This window comes from Notothenia rossii (assembly GCF_949606895.1).
Source record: "Notothenia rossii genome assembly, chromosome: 11".
NCBI lineage: Eukaryota > Metazoa > Chordata > Actinopteri > Perciformes > Nototheniidae > Notothenia > Notothenia rossii.
Genome location: NC_136910.1, coordinates 9435289 through 9448958, shown reverse-complemented (window position 1 = coordinate 9448958; position 13670 = coordinate 9435289). Strand labels below are relative to the sequence as shown.

General features: G+C 39.0%; 3 protein-coding genes across 5 annotated transcripts; 1 reads left to right on the top strand and 2 right to left on the bottom strand.

The window, feature by feature from the left end:
* Nucleotides 1-368: 368 nt before the first annotated feature.
* LOC307023673 (putative C-type lectin domain family 20 member A) lies at nt 369-2940 on the bottom strand. Its single transcript, XM_079657118.1, has 6 exons — nt 2877-2940; nt 2464-2507; nt 2009-2377; nt 1168-1503; nt 936-1036; nt 369-845 (listed from the first exon to the last, which is right to left on the bottom strand). The coding sequence occupies exons 2-6, from the start codon at nt 2495-2497 to the stop codon at nt 735-737; spliced, it is 951 nt and encodes a 316-aa protein (XP_079513244.1). The 5' UTR covers nt 2498-2507; nt 2877-2940; the 3' UTR covers nt 369-734.
* A 3914-nt stretch (nt 2941-6854) lies between these two features.
* Nucleotides 6855-9701, top strand: LOC307023674 (troponin T, slow skeletal muscle-like). Of its 3 annotated transcripts, none has more exons than XM_079657121.1 (10): nt 6855-7107; nt 7535-7550; nt 7643-7700; nt 7810-7926; nt 8064-8141; nt 8277-8390; nt 8476-8585; nt 8852-8942; nt 9021-9061; nt 9340-9701. In XM_079657121.1, exons 4-10 carry the CDS (start codon nt 7828-7830, stop codon nt 9383-9385), a joined length of 579 nt encoding a protein of 192 aa, XP_079513247.1. In that variant the 5' UTR covers nt 6855-7107; nt 7535-7550; nt 7643-7700; nt 7810-7827; the 3' UTR covers nt 9386-9701. The 3 variants fall into 3 exon arrangements, with proteins under 3 accessions (XP_079513247.1, XP_079513246.1, XP_079513245.1); XM_079657120.1 differs by having other exon boundaries at nt 7643-7715; XM_079657119.1 differs by lacking the exon at nt 6855-7107 and having other exon boundaries at nt 7530-7550; nt 7643-7715.
* On the bottom strand, nt 9414-13314 carry dnaaf3l (dynein axonemal assembly factor 3 like). Its single transcript, XM_079657114.1, has 12 exons — nt 13184-13314; nt 12774-12856; nt 12050-12156; nt 11858-11951; nt 11616-11770; nt 11333-11533; nt 11125-11247; nt 10916-11038; nt 10660-10801; nt 10237-10351; nt 10020-10094; nt 9414-9840 (listed from the first exon to the last, which is right to left on the bottom strand). Exons 2-12 carry the CDS (start codon nt 12853-12855, stop codon nt 9699-9701), a joined length of 1359 nt encoding a protein of 452 aa, XP_079513240.1. The 5' UTR covers nt 12856; nt 13184-13314; the 3' UTR covers nt 9414-9698.
* Nucleotides 13315-13670: the final 356 nt, after the last annotated feature.

The window sequence follows — 13670 nt, the reverse complement described above, 5'->3', positions numbered from 1 at the left end:
AAGGCCCGGGGGCCAAAACAGGCCCTTGGTGGATTTAATCTCGGCCCGCAGGATAATTTAAAATTATTATTAGATCTGGCCCGCCGGTATATTGCACGCACACCTTCACTCAATCCTGAGGGTTGCCTCAGCTCAGAGCCTGAGCCCAAACGTTGATGAACTTGCAGCCAAGATGAGATGCCAAGTATCTGGCTTGAACTAGCATCACAGAGCAGCACACTGAGTTTCAATGGATGTTTCCTTCTGCACTTTTATTGTCACGACAACAGGGCATGTTTGATTTTTTCTTTGAGGTAAATTGTTTTTTTAAAGCTGTTGTTGGCCTGTGGAAAAAATGTTATCATAAGAAATGATAGAGCCATAAGAAATGAATGCAACTCATTATTTAATGTTGTTTTTATAGGCAATCATTTAAGCTTTGTTAGTTCCAGGTTTAATATGTGCAATAAGTTCATTTCAATACGTTTTGGAATACACATTGAACCAGTCCGGCCCTCGACTAGTACCCATTTCTTTATTTTGGCCCACTGTGTATTTGAGTTTGACACCCCTGCTTTATTGGCTAAACCCTAACTCCACAGGCGTTTCAAAAAGATACAGTCAAGATTGTATTTCCTTTATACACCAAACTAAAATAGTTATGAAAAAGATATGATGTGAAGTTGTATCAAAAAAGTTGAATTTTATATAAGGGGGGACCCTTATCAAAAAGAAATCTTGTTTGGAACTGCAGATCATTTCACAATAAAATCTTCTTCATTAGTTTTCTTCTTCTCTTTTTCCTGGAAAATCTTCCCATCCTGGACTCTCCACTGAAGGTCGAGCCCCTGGAACTTCTGTTTGAGCTATTTAAGCAAGAGAAGATGAATACACTCCTTTATAAAAAAAAAAGCTCTTCATGATGTTGTTATGACATTGTAAAGATAAAAACGTACTTCCTGCAAAATGGCATTGGACACAGCTTCGTCATTGAGGTCTAAGGACGGATCTGACTTCATTTCCACCTTCAAAATCTTCACATGTTTTATTTTTACGTCTAAACAAACAGAAAAAAATACATCGGTAAATGTACTTCACCACATTCCACCACTGACTTTAAGTTTGCTTTCAATCAATTGGGCATTTAGATATAGGCAATGTTTTTGATATTATATAAGTAATGCTCACCATCATAGCAGTAGAAGGGAAATGTGTGAGTACAGCTTCTGTCCCACAAACCCTTGGAAGAGGTCCCAAACAATGTGCAGTTGCCATCAATATTTGGCTGACCTGGCTCCCAGTGTCTGAAGGAACTGTTACTCTGATCCGACCATTGCCACTCATCTCTGAACAGACCGAACCACACCGAGGACAGTGATGAGCTACTCATTATTTGCTGTAATTCATCGTTTTCAGTCTCGCTCCTTGCACTGGCCAAGTCAAAATAATTCAGTCGACAGTATGTTTGGGCGTCCCTCCAATTCTTCTCTTCAAGAACGACATGCATCCTACCTGACGTCTCCCCTGTGAATATTGCAAAAATGCAATGTAAGATCAAAAGGTTCCAAGAGAATAGGAAAAACACACATGCTTATTTTTGGTTTTCAAGTTTTTGCATGCACTTACATGTAAACACATACTCGAGTCATTAGTCTTGCCCTTTCATAAAGACACAGTGTGTCCAATTATCTAGATAAAAGCAGCTGAGCTGAGGCTTAAGTTTTTGATAATTCTCCATCAAAATATGCTGTATTTCCTAACTTGGGCTTACTATGCATAATTTATCTCGTAATACAGTAATGTGAGCAACTGTACTTTCAAACAATCCCCTCCAGGGACAACAATGATCCTGTTACAGATTTTAAAAACTTCTGCAAGCGACACAAAAGTGAGATTTATGTTTTCTCAAAACTGTATTTTTCATCCAAACAACCTTTGGGCAAGGCAAGGCTAAATAAATTCATGTTTCCAGTCTTAATGCTAAGCAAATTACCAAATTCTCATCAAGAAAAACATCTCTGTTACCTACCTCCATGACACACAAAGGGAAGAATGGTATTACAGAGTCCACCGAACCATTTCCCATCACCCCCCAAGCCTCCGCAGTGGTGAGAGGAAGCAGGTGAAGAGACCCAGTTACTGTATCCGGCTGATCTGGTTTTTTCTCCAACTGACCACGACCACGTCCCCATCCCGGACTTTTTCAGACCAATCCAGACTTGTGATGGCACATTGATGACGTTTGTTGGTTTGATCAATGTCTCCATGTCCTCATGATTGCGAATGGTAACAAGGTCAGTGAAGTACTCTCTGCAGTACGTCTGGGCATCCTCCCATCCCTTTAAATCTTTCATCAAGTGATACTGTCGTACAACTTCTGAACACAAAGTGAATGAACCTGCAAAAGGACACCAAAGGACACAAGAAATAAAGCCATCGTCATTATTACAGCACTGTGTTTTTAATCTCAGCATTAACACTTACTTGAAGCAAGGAGCAAAATCACCAATTGCAGCATTTTTTTCTCCCTAGGATACAAAAGAATAAAAAGGTAAAGAAAATTAATATCTCCAATGTTTTTTGAAAAATTATTTTCTAGATCTTGTCCCTATATTTCATTTGAAAACAGTGAGTAAATACTCAGCTCAGACCAAGCTTTTTTAGAGAACCATGTTCAAAATAAATACTATATAAAATAAATATGGATATTGAAATCCATGCTATCCATAGAAGTAGGAAAAAGGAACTGATTGTTGTAAGGCTTTGAAAATCTGCAACTCAGTTTTAAATCATCAACTCTTTTTAGTTGCCACAAAACAATCACATTTGAAGATATTTAGTCCAAAATGATATTAGATTACATGAATGTTTCCTAATATCAGAATAGATCTTCTCACCTGGTGCACAGATATTTCCATGTGAGAGATAAAGGCACTCCTGCAGGTTGTCACTTAAACTCCCTCTTGCTCTCCAATAATTTGTTTTAGTCACCACATGTCCTTTATATTTGTATTTATGGAAATGCTGCTTGAGTTTCACCACTGCATGGACTTATTTGTATTTCACAAACATACCTGTAAGAAGCAAGTGTAGTAAACAGCTTATGTGTTTTACTTTCTCCGTCTATAGTTCCTTTTTTGGTAGCACTTTACAATAAGACTACCCTTATAAAGGGTTTACGAATAGTTTGTAATTCAGTTACTAATCAGGTTTTGAACACTTTATAAGCTTTTTTAAAGCTAGTGGTTTATTACCAAGCGAGAGTGTGAAGTTTCATGTTAAATACTACAGCAGAGGTTTACTTTAAAAGAGGCCCTATTATGCTATTTGGGTTTTCCCTTTCCTGTAGTGTGTTATATGGTCTGCAAATGCTGGAATCCCAATCCCAAATTCCTGCCCCCCCCCCCCCCCCCTGCCTGAAACGACTTAATTGGATTCCTTTGTTTACTTCTGTAACATAGTGGCATAACTACGTAACACTTGGGCTTCTATTGGCTGTCACTCCAAGACATTGTACGTTATCTTCTAAGGGGCGGGACATATCTAAGCGGTTGACCAATCACAACGGAGCCGGCCAACTAACCAATCAGAGCAGACTGTGATATGGTTTCAGACAGAGAATGAAAAGAGGTGCTGCAGCCCATTAAAGCATGGAAACATGTCACAGTAGAGGCACAAAATACTAATATGAACCTTAAAAGGAGCATAATATGGCCCCTTAAAAAAAAAGTAGTAATACTAAAGAGTACAGATATTGCATTCAAGAACGCAGTCAAGTAAACCTACAACACTTGAGTACATAAAGTACTCATTATGTAGTATGACCCATTTTAGAATCTCATGTATATTACATTGTTGTATTATGTAATTATGTATTCCACACTTTAATGTTCTGTCTCTTTTAATGTCCTGCCACCTGTCTCTGTGGCTTGTTTCAGCTGTGAGGTCAGCAACAAACCCCTCGCTCATTATCCGGCCATAGACTTTATTTTATGCTCCCAAAAGCTGCCAATAATCCGCACAGTCCCCTGGCCTTCTTTTCTAAGTCTTGCCTCACACACAGACACGTTTTATGCCAAGTCACCTCTCCATCATCACCCCAGAGAGCCCCTTATATAATGCTGTGTCTCCCCTCTAGTTTTACTGCCTGTATTTTTGCCACCCGGGAAACATCCTTCTATTTTGCTGTTCAGGTATGTGCTTTGAGTTTCTTCTTCTTTGATATTTGAAAAATATGTCACCATCTAGAGGCAGGGGATATTTTTCAGTAAGTCAAAAAGTGTTAGAAAAAGTCTTCAATATTTAAAATTATATTAATCTGGCAAAATCTTGAATTAGTACAAATGTACTAAGTTTTTGTACAATTTCCTGTAAACGTGCACACCATTGGATTTCATAATGTTATATTGCTTAAGAACAGCGATTTTCGTTTGAAATGTAAATAGTTGTTAGATGAATTTCAACGATGTGAAATGAATTGGTCGAATATTACATTACGTTACATGTTACTTGTTAGACGCTTTTATCCAAAGCGCCTTACATACTCAATACTGTGGACAATCCCCACAGGAGCAATTTGACGTGAAGTGTCTTGCCCAGGGACACAACGACATGCTGACTGCAGTGAGAATCAAACTTGCTATCCCCTGATTGGAAGTCCAGCACACTATCCACTGAGCCACAGCCTCCTCATATGTTTCTTTAAAAATATTATAAATATATTTTATAATAAAAATGTATCAATCAACTCTGTAATGCTAGGAGTGTTGTGCATAGTGATAAACCCTTGATAACATTTAACTTAAGATACAGTTCTTCTTAACACTACAGTGCTATTCTTCTTCTTACAGCTCTTTGTTTCGATTTTTTTGGTTTGCACATTTTAAAAAAATATAAAAAACCTGCCCGGCTAATGGAGAGACAGACGAAGTTGGCAACAGTTTTTAGCTGCTGAACAAAGTGGTGCAATAAGCAGCTTAAAAGCCAGATATTCTCCACAAGTAGAGGCCAACATCAGGGTGAAAGGAAGAAATAATATTGGATTAACATACACCAGGTGCCCGGAAAAAGCTAATTCAAATGAGTGTTATTGTTGCGTGGTTTTATGTAGATGTAAATGGCAGCTCTTTGCTTTAGTTTTCAATTATAACTTAAAATGTACTGTTTTATTAGTAGTTACAGCTCTTTCCTGCTGTGTAAAAAAAACCTGAAATTGCACTTATTACATTTAATCCATAGCAAATAAATAATTGATTGAATCAAGATGCTTTAAAATGTTTCAAACCGATTTATAATGGCTGATGACTTAGTCTAACTGTCCTTCTCATATTAGTTTTATTGTATATTGTCACATTGTTTGGATTTCCAATGAATACAAATAAAATCCAGGATGTGATTAAGCTGTATGATGTCTCTAAAATTAGGAATGATCCCTTATATAATTGTTAGTGCCCTTGGCTTGGCCTCTCTATCCGTCCGGTCGGTCAGTTTGGACAGAAACATCCAACAGTCAAGCGATGTGAGGAATTCCTCTCCCAATCCCTCATCTGCATTTGTCCATGTGCCCGTGTTTATTCAGATTCACATGCTCATGCTCTGAGATCTTGACTAAAAAAACTAACCATGAAGGGATCTGTGAGACTTGGGCGGCCTTAGAACTTGATCTACCATGTTAATTCACTCAAAGATTGACAGCGAGTCTGGTGTGTTGTGAATATTGTGCTATTGCTGGTGTGTTTACCTAGACACCCATTTTTCTGTTTTGGTTTGACTCATCAAACTGAAATACACAGATAGGCTGCTAAAATAATGGCTAGGAATATTAAAATACTCATGGGGCTAAACACACATATAAATAACCCATCAGTTCAGTCAGACTGCGACTAGTTCCAATGATAATAGAGGATTGGCTGGTGTTAATAGCAGCCAGCCGACCAGCTTAATCTCTCCATCCCACATTCTATCTTGTAAATCAAATTAAACAAAAAGGATTGGCCAGCTGATACCAAACTCTTATCCTGGGTAACAGGACACTGCTCCGGACTACAGTCACTCTGACCTCTTCTATTCCTAGACCATTAGCTACAAATGGCCGCCCCCTTTATCTTATGCTTAGAACAAAAGCACCAACCTGTTTTGAAAGTGTAATGCATCTCCACTGGCCTTCAGGACACATGAGCTTTGATAAGCACAGCCATCAAAAGTGGCAAGCAAACATATAGATTATCTGCTTTTTATATATCTTTTTTATGTGTGCTTAGTCAAAGGTTCAATTTGAATACCACATATGTTAGAGTGTAACTTTTGCCACAGAGAGAGTGGCCACATGTTACTAAACAATAGCACAATTAATGTTGAGAAACAGTAGCACAAAAACAAAAGAGACATTTAGTTCAGCCAACGGATCCAGAAAATCACAGTTACACAGCAATATCTACAGCATCTAAAGCTAGCTAACGTTAGCCACGATAAGCTACTTGTCACAACAGAACAAATAAAGCTTTAGCAGCAAAACACTTTTGTAGTTTATGAATTGAGCTTACCATTTTTAAGTAAAGGATTGTGTTTTACTTTAAAAAATCACAGTCCAGCTCTAAAGTTTGTTAAAAGTTCCCTAACTCCAGTCAACACATCACAACTTTAGCTAATGTGTGTGTTAGCAGCTAAATTGAATATGGGACAGAACCATTGCTGGTGAATGAGGAGCCAAGTTGATGACCATTTGATACATATTCTACTACAACATGTATGCAACTTTTACCTTTAAGCAGAAATAACCTTTGAAAAATCCTGGGGAAAAAAAATACATTTTGCTAATGCTTAAACAGTTATTACTTTTATTATTTTATCTCCAGCGCCACCATGTCAGACTTTGAATACCATGGGTGAGTAAATCCAGTCCTAATTTGTTATTTGCAATATTTTCCAACTTTTTTACAATCATTATATGTTGGCATCTGTTTTACAATGTATTCTTTCAATTATTGTTTATTTAGAGGCCCTCAGGAAGGTAAGGAAACTCACAAATTCATTTATTGGAAAGCAGTTTCATTTTGTCTCTCGACTCAAACGCTGTGTCACTCTTCCTTTCACCAGAAGAAGATGAGGAGCAGGGAGAAGGAGAAGGAGGTGAGACTGTGATATTGGACTGTGTTGACTTAATGTCTGAATTCAACTCAAACATAACTTATTCACATAAAGGCAACCTGTCTGTGAAAAAACAGGGGAATTTTCTAAATGTAAATATATATTTACATATTGTATCCCGCCATGCTGGGTTTACATACTGTCCATGAACTTTGAATTTATATTCAAATTGAACAGGAAACGTTAACATATAATCCTTTGTGTATCTTTTTGGCAGCACACAGGTCATAAACCCTGTACAAGTAATAAGTAATACAACTTAACTCCTATCTGCTTTATTCCACTTTGGCTTTGAGTTAAAGTTGGATTAAATTCCTCTGTTGACATATTTTGACATATAACTGCTTTTTATTAATAAAAACATTCAATTATTCTCTTTTTGTTGCCTTTTCTGGCTGCCATCTTGAAGAACGGCCAAAATACAAGTAAGATGGAATACTTAAAAAGAGTAAATGCATGGCAGAGAAGTGAAAATAATCTGATAGTACATGATGTTATGCCTTCGTGTTATTTACAGGCCGGTCACACAGCTCGCTGCCCCTAAAATCCCTGAGGGGGAGAGGGTTGACTTTGATGTATGTTCCTTCAAGGTTGTTGCTAATGGAACATTTACACGATTAAGGCATCAAATACCAGCTCTTAAATAAAATCTTGATGTGTGACGTTTCTGCTGGTCCTTTTTAGGATATCCATCGGAAAAGGATGGAGAAAGATCTCCTGGAGCTTCAGACTCTGATTGATGTGCACTTTGAGCAGAGGAAGAAAGAAGAGCAGGAGCTGATTGGACTCAAACGGAGGATTGTAATGCTTTTCCTATACTGTTTTCACAACTGTTTGTCCATTAGTTTCATATGTATTTGTCTGACAGATAGTTACGCTGATTATTCAGAATAAGTGATTTAAGAGTCATGTGTAAAAGCTGTTTTCTGCTGTTGTAGGAAAGACGTCGTGCAGAAAGGGCTGAGCAGCAGCGTGTCCGGGCTGAAAAAGAGCGCGACAGACAGACGCGGATTGCGGTAATTAATGCCTTTTACATATGTTGTCTAATCCCTTCATGACAATTATCCGCTTCGATCGCCATATTTTGATAAATATACATTATGAAACAGCAATTGAAACAGCCATAATAAGCTGAAGATGAATCTTTTCAGGTGGAGAGACAGAGGAAAGAAGACGAAGAAGCGAGGAAGAGGGCAGAGGATGAGGCCAAGAAGAAGAAAGTGCTCTCCAACATGGGGGCTCACTTTGGAGGGTTCCTGGCCAAGGTAAGAATAATAAATGTCTTAGGCAGATGTGCTACTGTAAACTCTTTAATCCTACAAGAAAGTGAGGTGTTGTTACTTCCTGCAGGTAGAGCGGAGGCGTGGCAAAAGGCAAACTGCGAGGGAAATCAAGAGGAAGACTCTGGCAGAGAGACGCAAGCCCCTGGCTATTGAGTCCATGAGAGAGGACGGCCTGAGGTCAGTTTAAGGTCCATTATGGTCCATTCCAATCATTTTTTACTTTTATATATGCACCACGACACCAAGTCAAATTCCTCGTACGTGTAATCAACCTGTTTCTTATTCTGATTACATTTTTATCCGGCTCAATTTAACTCAAGAAGGCCAGTTTACTAAGTCTGGCACATAATATTTAAAGCTGTTGAAAAAGGAAAAAGTGACCTTTTATTAAGACATAAGAAGGTATTTCAGTATTCTCAAGTTTCTCATGTGCTGTGTTTAAGAGAGAGAGCCAGGGAGATGTGGGAATGTATCTACCAGCTGGAGTCAGAGAAGTTTGACCTGACAGAGAAGACGAAGAGGCAGAAGTATGAGGTGAGCCCTTGAGTTGAGAATATACAAAACTGATATTCTAAACATGTCATTTGTGATCCGTGTTCTTTTTTCTTTTAGGTCAAAGTCCTCCTGAACAGAATCCAGCAGGCTCAGAAATTGTGAGTCCTTACTTGAAACAACATTAATTTCCCTGAAAGTAAAAGCATTCTGAAGAACTATTTTGCATCAACTATGCAAACATACCACAGATGGTTGGCAGCGGTTGAATAAACACAAGAAACACTAAACTCACAGCTCTTAAACATGCGCCACTTTATGCACACAATTCACACATCTTAGATATGAACATAAATGTATTCTCTATAGGTCACAGTGGCTTGTAATTGCTTTGAGGACTACGACTTTTTTTAACACACTTGTTCTTGTCTTCACGCAGCAAAAAGGTGCACGGTAAGGGGAAGGTCGGAGGACGCTGGAAGTGAACACACACAGAGGCAAAAAGAAGACTAGTTAAAGGACAAGATTTCCAGTGTGGGATTTATTGAAATATATATCCACTCACATTTGCAACACATTTTATATCTGTAAAATACAAACAGTAAAGTGGACATTTTCTAGCAGTGTCATTGAAATCTAAAATGAAACACTCACAGTTGCTTATTTTATAGCTGTACACATAAATCAGTTCTGTATGTGATCTTGTAAAGTGACTGTGATGATGTGAAGCAATAAAAACTTTGCTAATGCATATTGTGATAAAACTGCTGAAAATGGGAGCAAATAAACAAAACACATTTAGTTCCTCTTTGGTATGAAAACAGCATGGACGTCATCACTCTTCCCCTCACGCCACGGCTCAAATTCAGCATCCAGAGCCATGCAAACCACTTTCTCTGCAAAGCCCGCTTCTTGCTCTTTGTTTACATCCAAAATATACCTGCAATACACACAAATGCAACAGTGTCATAACAACTCTCTACCAGTCAACTTGTAGATGCAGCTGTAGCAAATAAGACACATGCAAACAAGAACATGCACTTTTGATTAACATGGCTGTGCTCCTGGTGACTGAAGTGTCACCATGGTTACAAGCCCTGTTACTATAAAAACCCTCACTTGGCCAACTCCACGACGAGCACAGCGTCTGGTGCTGCAATCTGTCTCACCGTCGGGCCCAATTTGTGCACGCAGCTTTACAGCATTGACAGTGGGGGAAACAAAAACACAGAAATTAAAAACATGCTCAGCAGATCGTATTGTAGGTTACATTTTGTATTAAACGGTTTACTAAGTGTATTTATACGTGTACACATTTGAGATAAAAAGGTCTCACCTGAAAGAGAAGTAGATGGAGTCAAAGAAGTGGGAGAATTTCTGTTTTTCTGGCAGTTTGTCAAGTGAGTCCAAAGGCAGGAAGGTCACAGAGATCCCACTCAGAGGCATCAAATCTGGAGAGGATTGAGAAAAGCGAAGCGTGTATTTCAAAGTAACTGTTTATCTGGGTACTAAATATCTAAACAGGCTTCAGAAGGCTGGGAAGTGATCTACCACTGACTGGAATCCTTAGACTCAGTAGACACATTTACATTTCTTAAATATATCAAATGTGCACCCTGAACCAAAAATGCTGCAACATAGTCATACTAAATTGTTTGCACCAGTCTAAGCTATTTAATTGTGAGTTAAACAGGTTTGTCATTGCGGTCACTGACACCCATCTAAAGCCACAGGGCTGCTAGAGCTAACAGCCATTTACCGTTGATGGTGACAGATTTTGGCTCAGACTCTGGTGGCGGCTGATCTGCGTCAGACTGAGAAGAAGTGGGGGGGCAGCCCCGTCTGCTGGACACGGAGTGGAACAAGTCCTGCACATTTGCAAAGGAGATATCCTGGGCTGTCTGTGGATGTGGGGAAAGGAAGGGACAGACATTCATATGGTCGTCGGTAGATGCACAACGTAATGCAACTGTATGATAAGAGGAAGCAGAGACAATAGCTATAATGTATTTTACCTTGATGTGTTGCCCATTCTGTGTTTTCAGCATGCTCTTGTCATCAGTCTCAATGCCAAAGGAGAGGTAAGGACTTGAAACAATGTCTCCCCAGTAGCCCCTGACAGCCACTTTGTTTCCTTTCTGTCCACACACACAAACAAAGTTCCTTCATGTCATCTTATTGCTGTGTTGTGTAGACAATATTGCGCAGAAAAACCGACAGTTACCTGACTGAACACTCTGGAAGAGAGCAAACTTGGATTGGTTATTTGGTAGACACCTTCCCTCATTTCAAACGCCAAACCTCGCTCCCTCCATCGTGCATATTGTTGTTTGTTGATGACACCGCACTGCAGATACAGAAAGATTCTATCTTCTAAATGTTGCCTGAAATAACTCAACAAACAAAGGAAAAGTACACAACAACTCAAATACCCCTCTCTCGTGCAGTTTCATTTTCAGGTCCCAGTCGAAGCAGCCTTTGTTAGAGTCGTAGCGGGTTCCAAGGTGCTGCCTGACCCGATAGTCCCAGGCTTTGGACATTAGGATAGGGGCAGCACTCTGAGATGAAGATGATGAAGACTTAGGTTGGATCCACAACTTAAAGATCCTGGCCAGCTCATCTCGCTCCTTGAACTGTGGGAATATCAAACAGTATATATAAGTCTAGTCTCTGAGCAGACATCAATGTCTGATGAAGAAACAAAGAGGATTGTACCTTGAGGAGAGTTGTGTTTAGGCAGGGGTGTGTGGCTGTTTCCAGTGTTTCAGTAACAGACAGAGAAAGCTGCGATGCTGTGTGTCTCAGAGTCTCCTCTGTCTGACTGCGGATCTCACCGTTCCCAAACACCTCCAGGAAAACCTCTGTCTTTTCTAAAACAAAGATGTCAATACTATTCAAATGTGTTTTTTTTATTTGTACTTATTTATAACCTTTTTACCTTACAAAATCCCACAAACCATTATTTCCCATGCTTTCCTTTGGCATCAGTGCCAGGTAGAGGAGCAGCAGCTGTCTAGCCACCACCTCCATGCTGCTCTCTATCACCCACAACTGCAGTAAAGACGAGAAAGTAAGTTGGCAGCTCACAGTTGAGTATATATCTTTGTTCTCAGGGATTCAAAGACAGTTTAAGTGACTGAGAGTCTCACATGAAGTCTTTCTTCCTCTTGCAATCCAGAAATAGTCTTCAAAATATGTCGTGGATCTCCACTGCCGACCAGTAAAACATTAACGTCCCCACCCCGTTTCACAGGGCCTGGCACAGAAGGAAAAAGCTTATTACAGTAGTTAAAATACAGCACACTTCTAGGGCCGGGTACTAACCTCAATGCTTAATTAAAACATATTTAAGATTCAAGATTCAAAGGTTTTATTGTCACATGCACATAAGCTACAGTGTAAATGGCAATGAAATTATTCTGACCTGAGTTAACTGTGTTTCTGTAGCACTGAGTATTAAAAGTTGGCATCTAGCCTTGTTAAATACTTTTTTATACGGATCATGAATTAGATAACTACATTATATATTTTGAGTAAATACAAAAAAAAATCATGCATTTGTAAATGTTAGACTGTATCATTTAGGCAGTAGGCCTACACATTCTGGTTTGGTTTATTAATGATTAATTGTTTATCAACAACATTTGATCTCTTTAAAAAAAGTATAAAATCATTTGTATTGTCTTATGTTTTAATGGACTTATGGTTTTATAGTAAGGCATTGAAAAAAAGTCATTAAAAAAATGAAATAAAATATATTTTTAGATTGTGATATCAATGTTATAACAGGTAACTGAAATAAAGTATGTGGACCTAATTACTGTTGATCTGATGCACCTGTGTAGAGGCTCCCCGCGGGCTCGAGACACTCACCTGTTTTCAGCAGGTCTCGCGCAGGACTGAAGCCCCACCAGGTGATGCAGCCCGCTCCTTCTGAAGCACGCCCGGCACTCATCCTGTAATGTGACCGAAAAAATAAGACACACAACAAGCCCGGACACCAGACTGTAAACTGTTCAAGGCTCAAGCTGGAAGGTAATGTTTATGATAATGTAGACACTTTCCATTGAGGTAGCTTAGTTTAGCTTCGTTTAGCATGCACTTTAACCCAAGCAAACATTAGCATAGCCTACTTGGTCAAACCATGGATGGGTCAAACAGAACATACACTGTTAGCTTATCAGTGAAGCTGTTCAAGGGGCACAACCCGTCTCTTAGGTCAATACTTTCATAAATGGAGTAGCAATTCTACCCAAATAATGTCAAGTGAAGATAAAACGTACCTCTCAGTCTGACAAAAGAGTAAAGTTTGTAGCTAACCGTCTCAGGAGAAAGTTTGGGTTCTGTTGCTGGGCAACTAGATGGGTAGAACAGGCGCCATCTACCGGTGGAAATATTATTGAATAATTATGTTATCAATAATCCTCTATTATCTTACTCGGTTCTCTAGGATATTGGATTGTTGGCTGGGTCATTTAGAATATTTAGCAAGTAAAATCAATGTGTAGGAAGAGTTTTATGTCCAAAATACTTCCCTGTCAGTCAGTGTAACAAGTAGTATAAGGAGATAACAAAAACAAATGCAAAACGCTGCAGGAACTGCGACCATTTTCCAAAACTCAACTCAGCGTTTCTTTATCAGCTTTTCAAGAGCTTCAAACCAACTCCAAACAAACAATTGATCAATTGTGATATCTAAACTTGAAGTATAAACGTATTGTACGTTGTGATAACTAAGGCTACATTATGCACGAAGAAACTGCACATCAA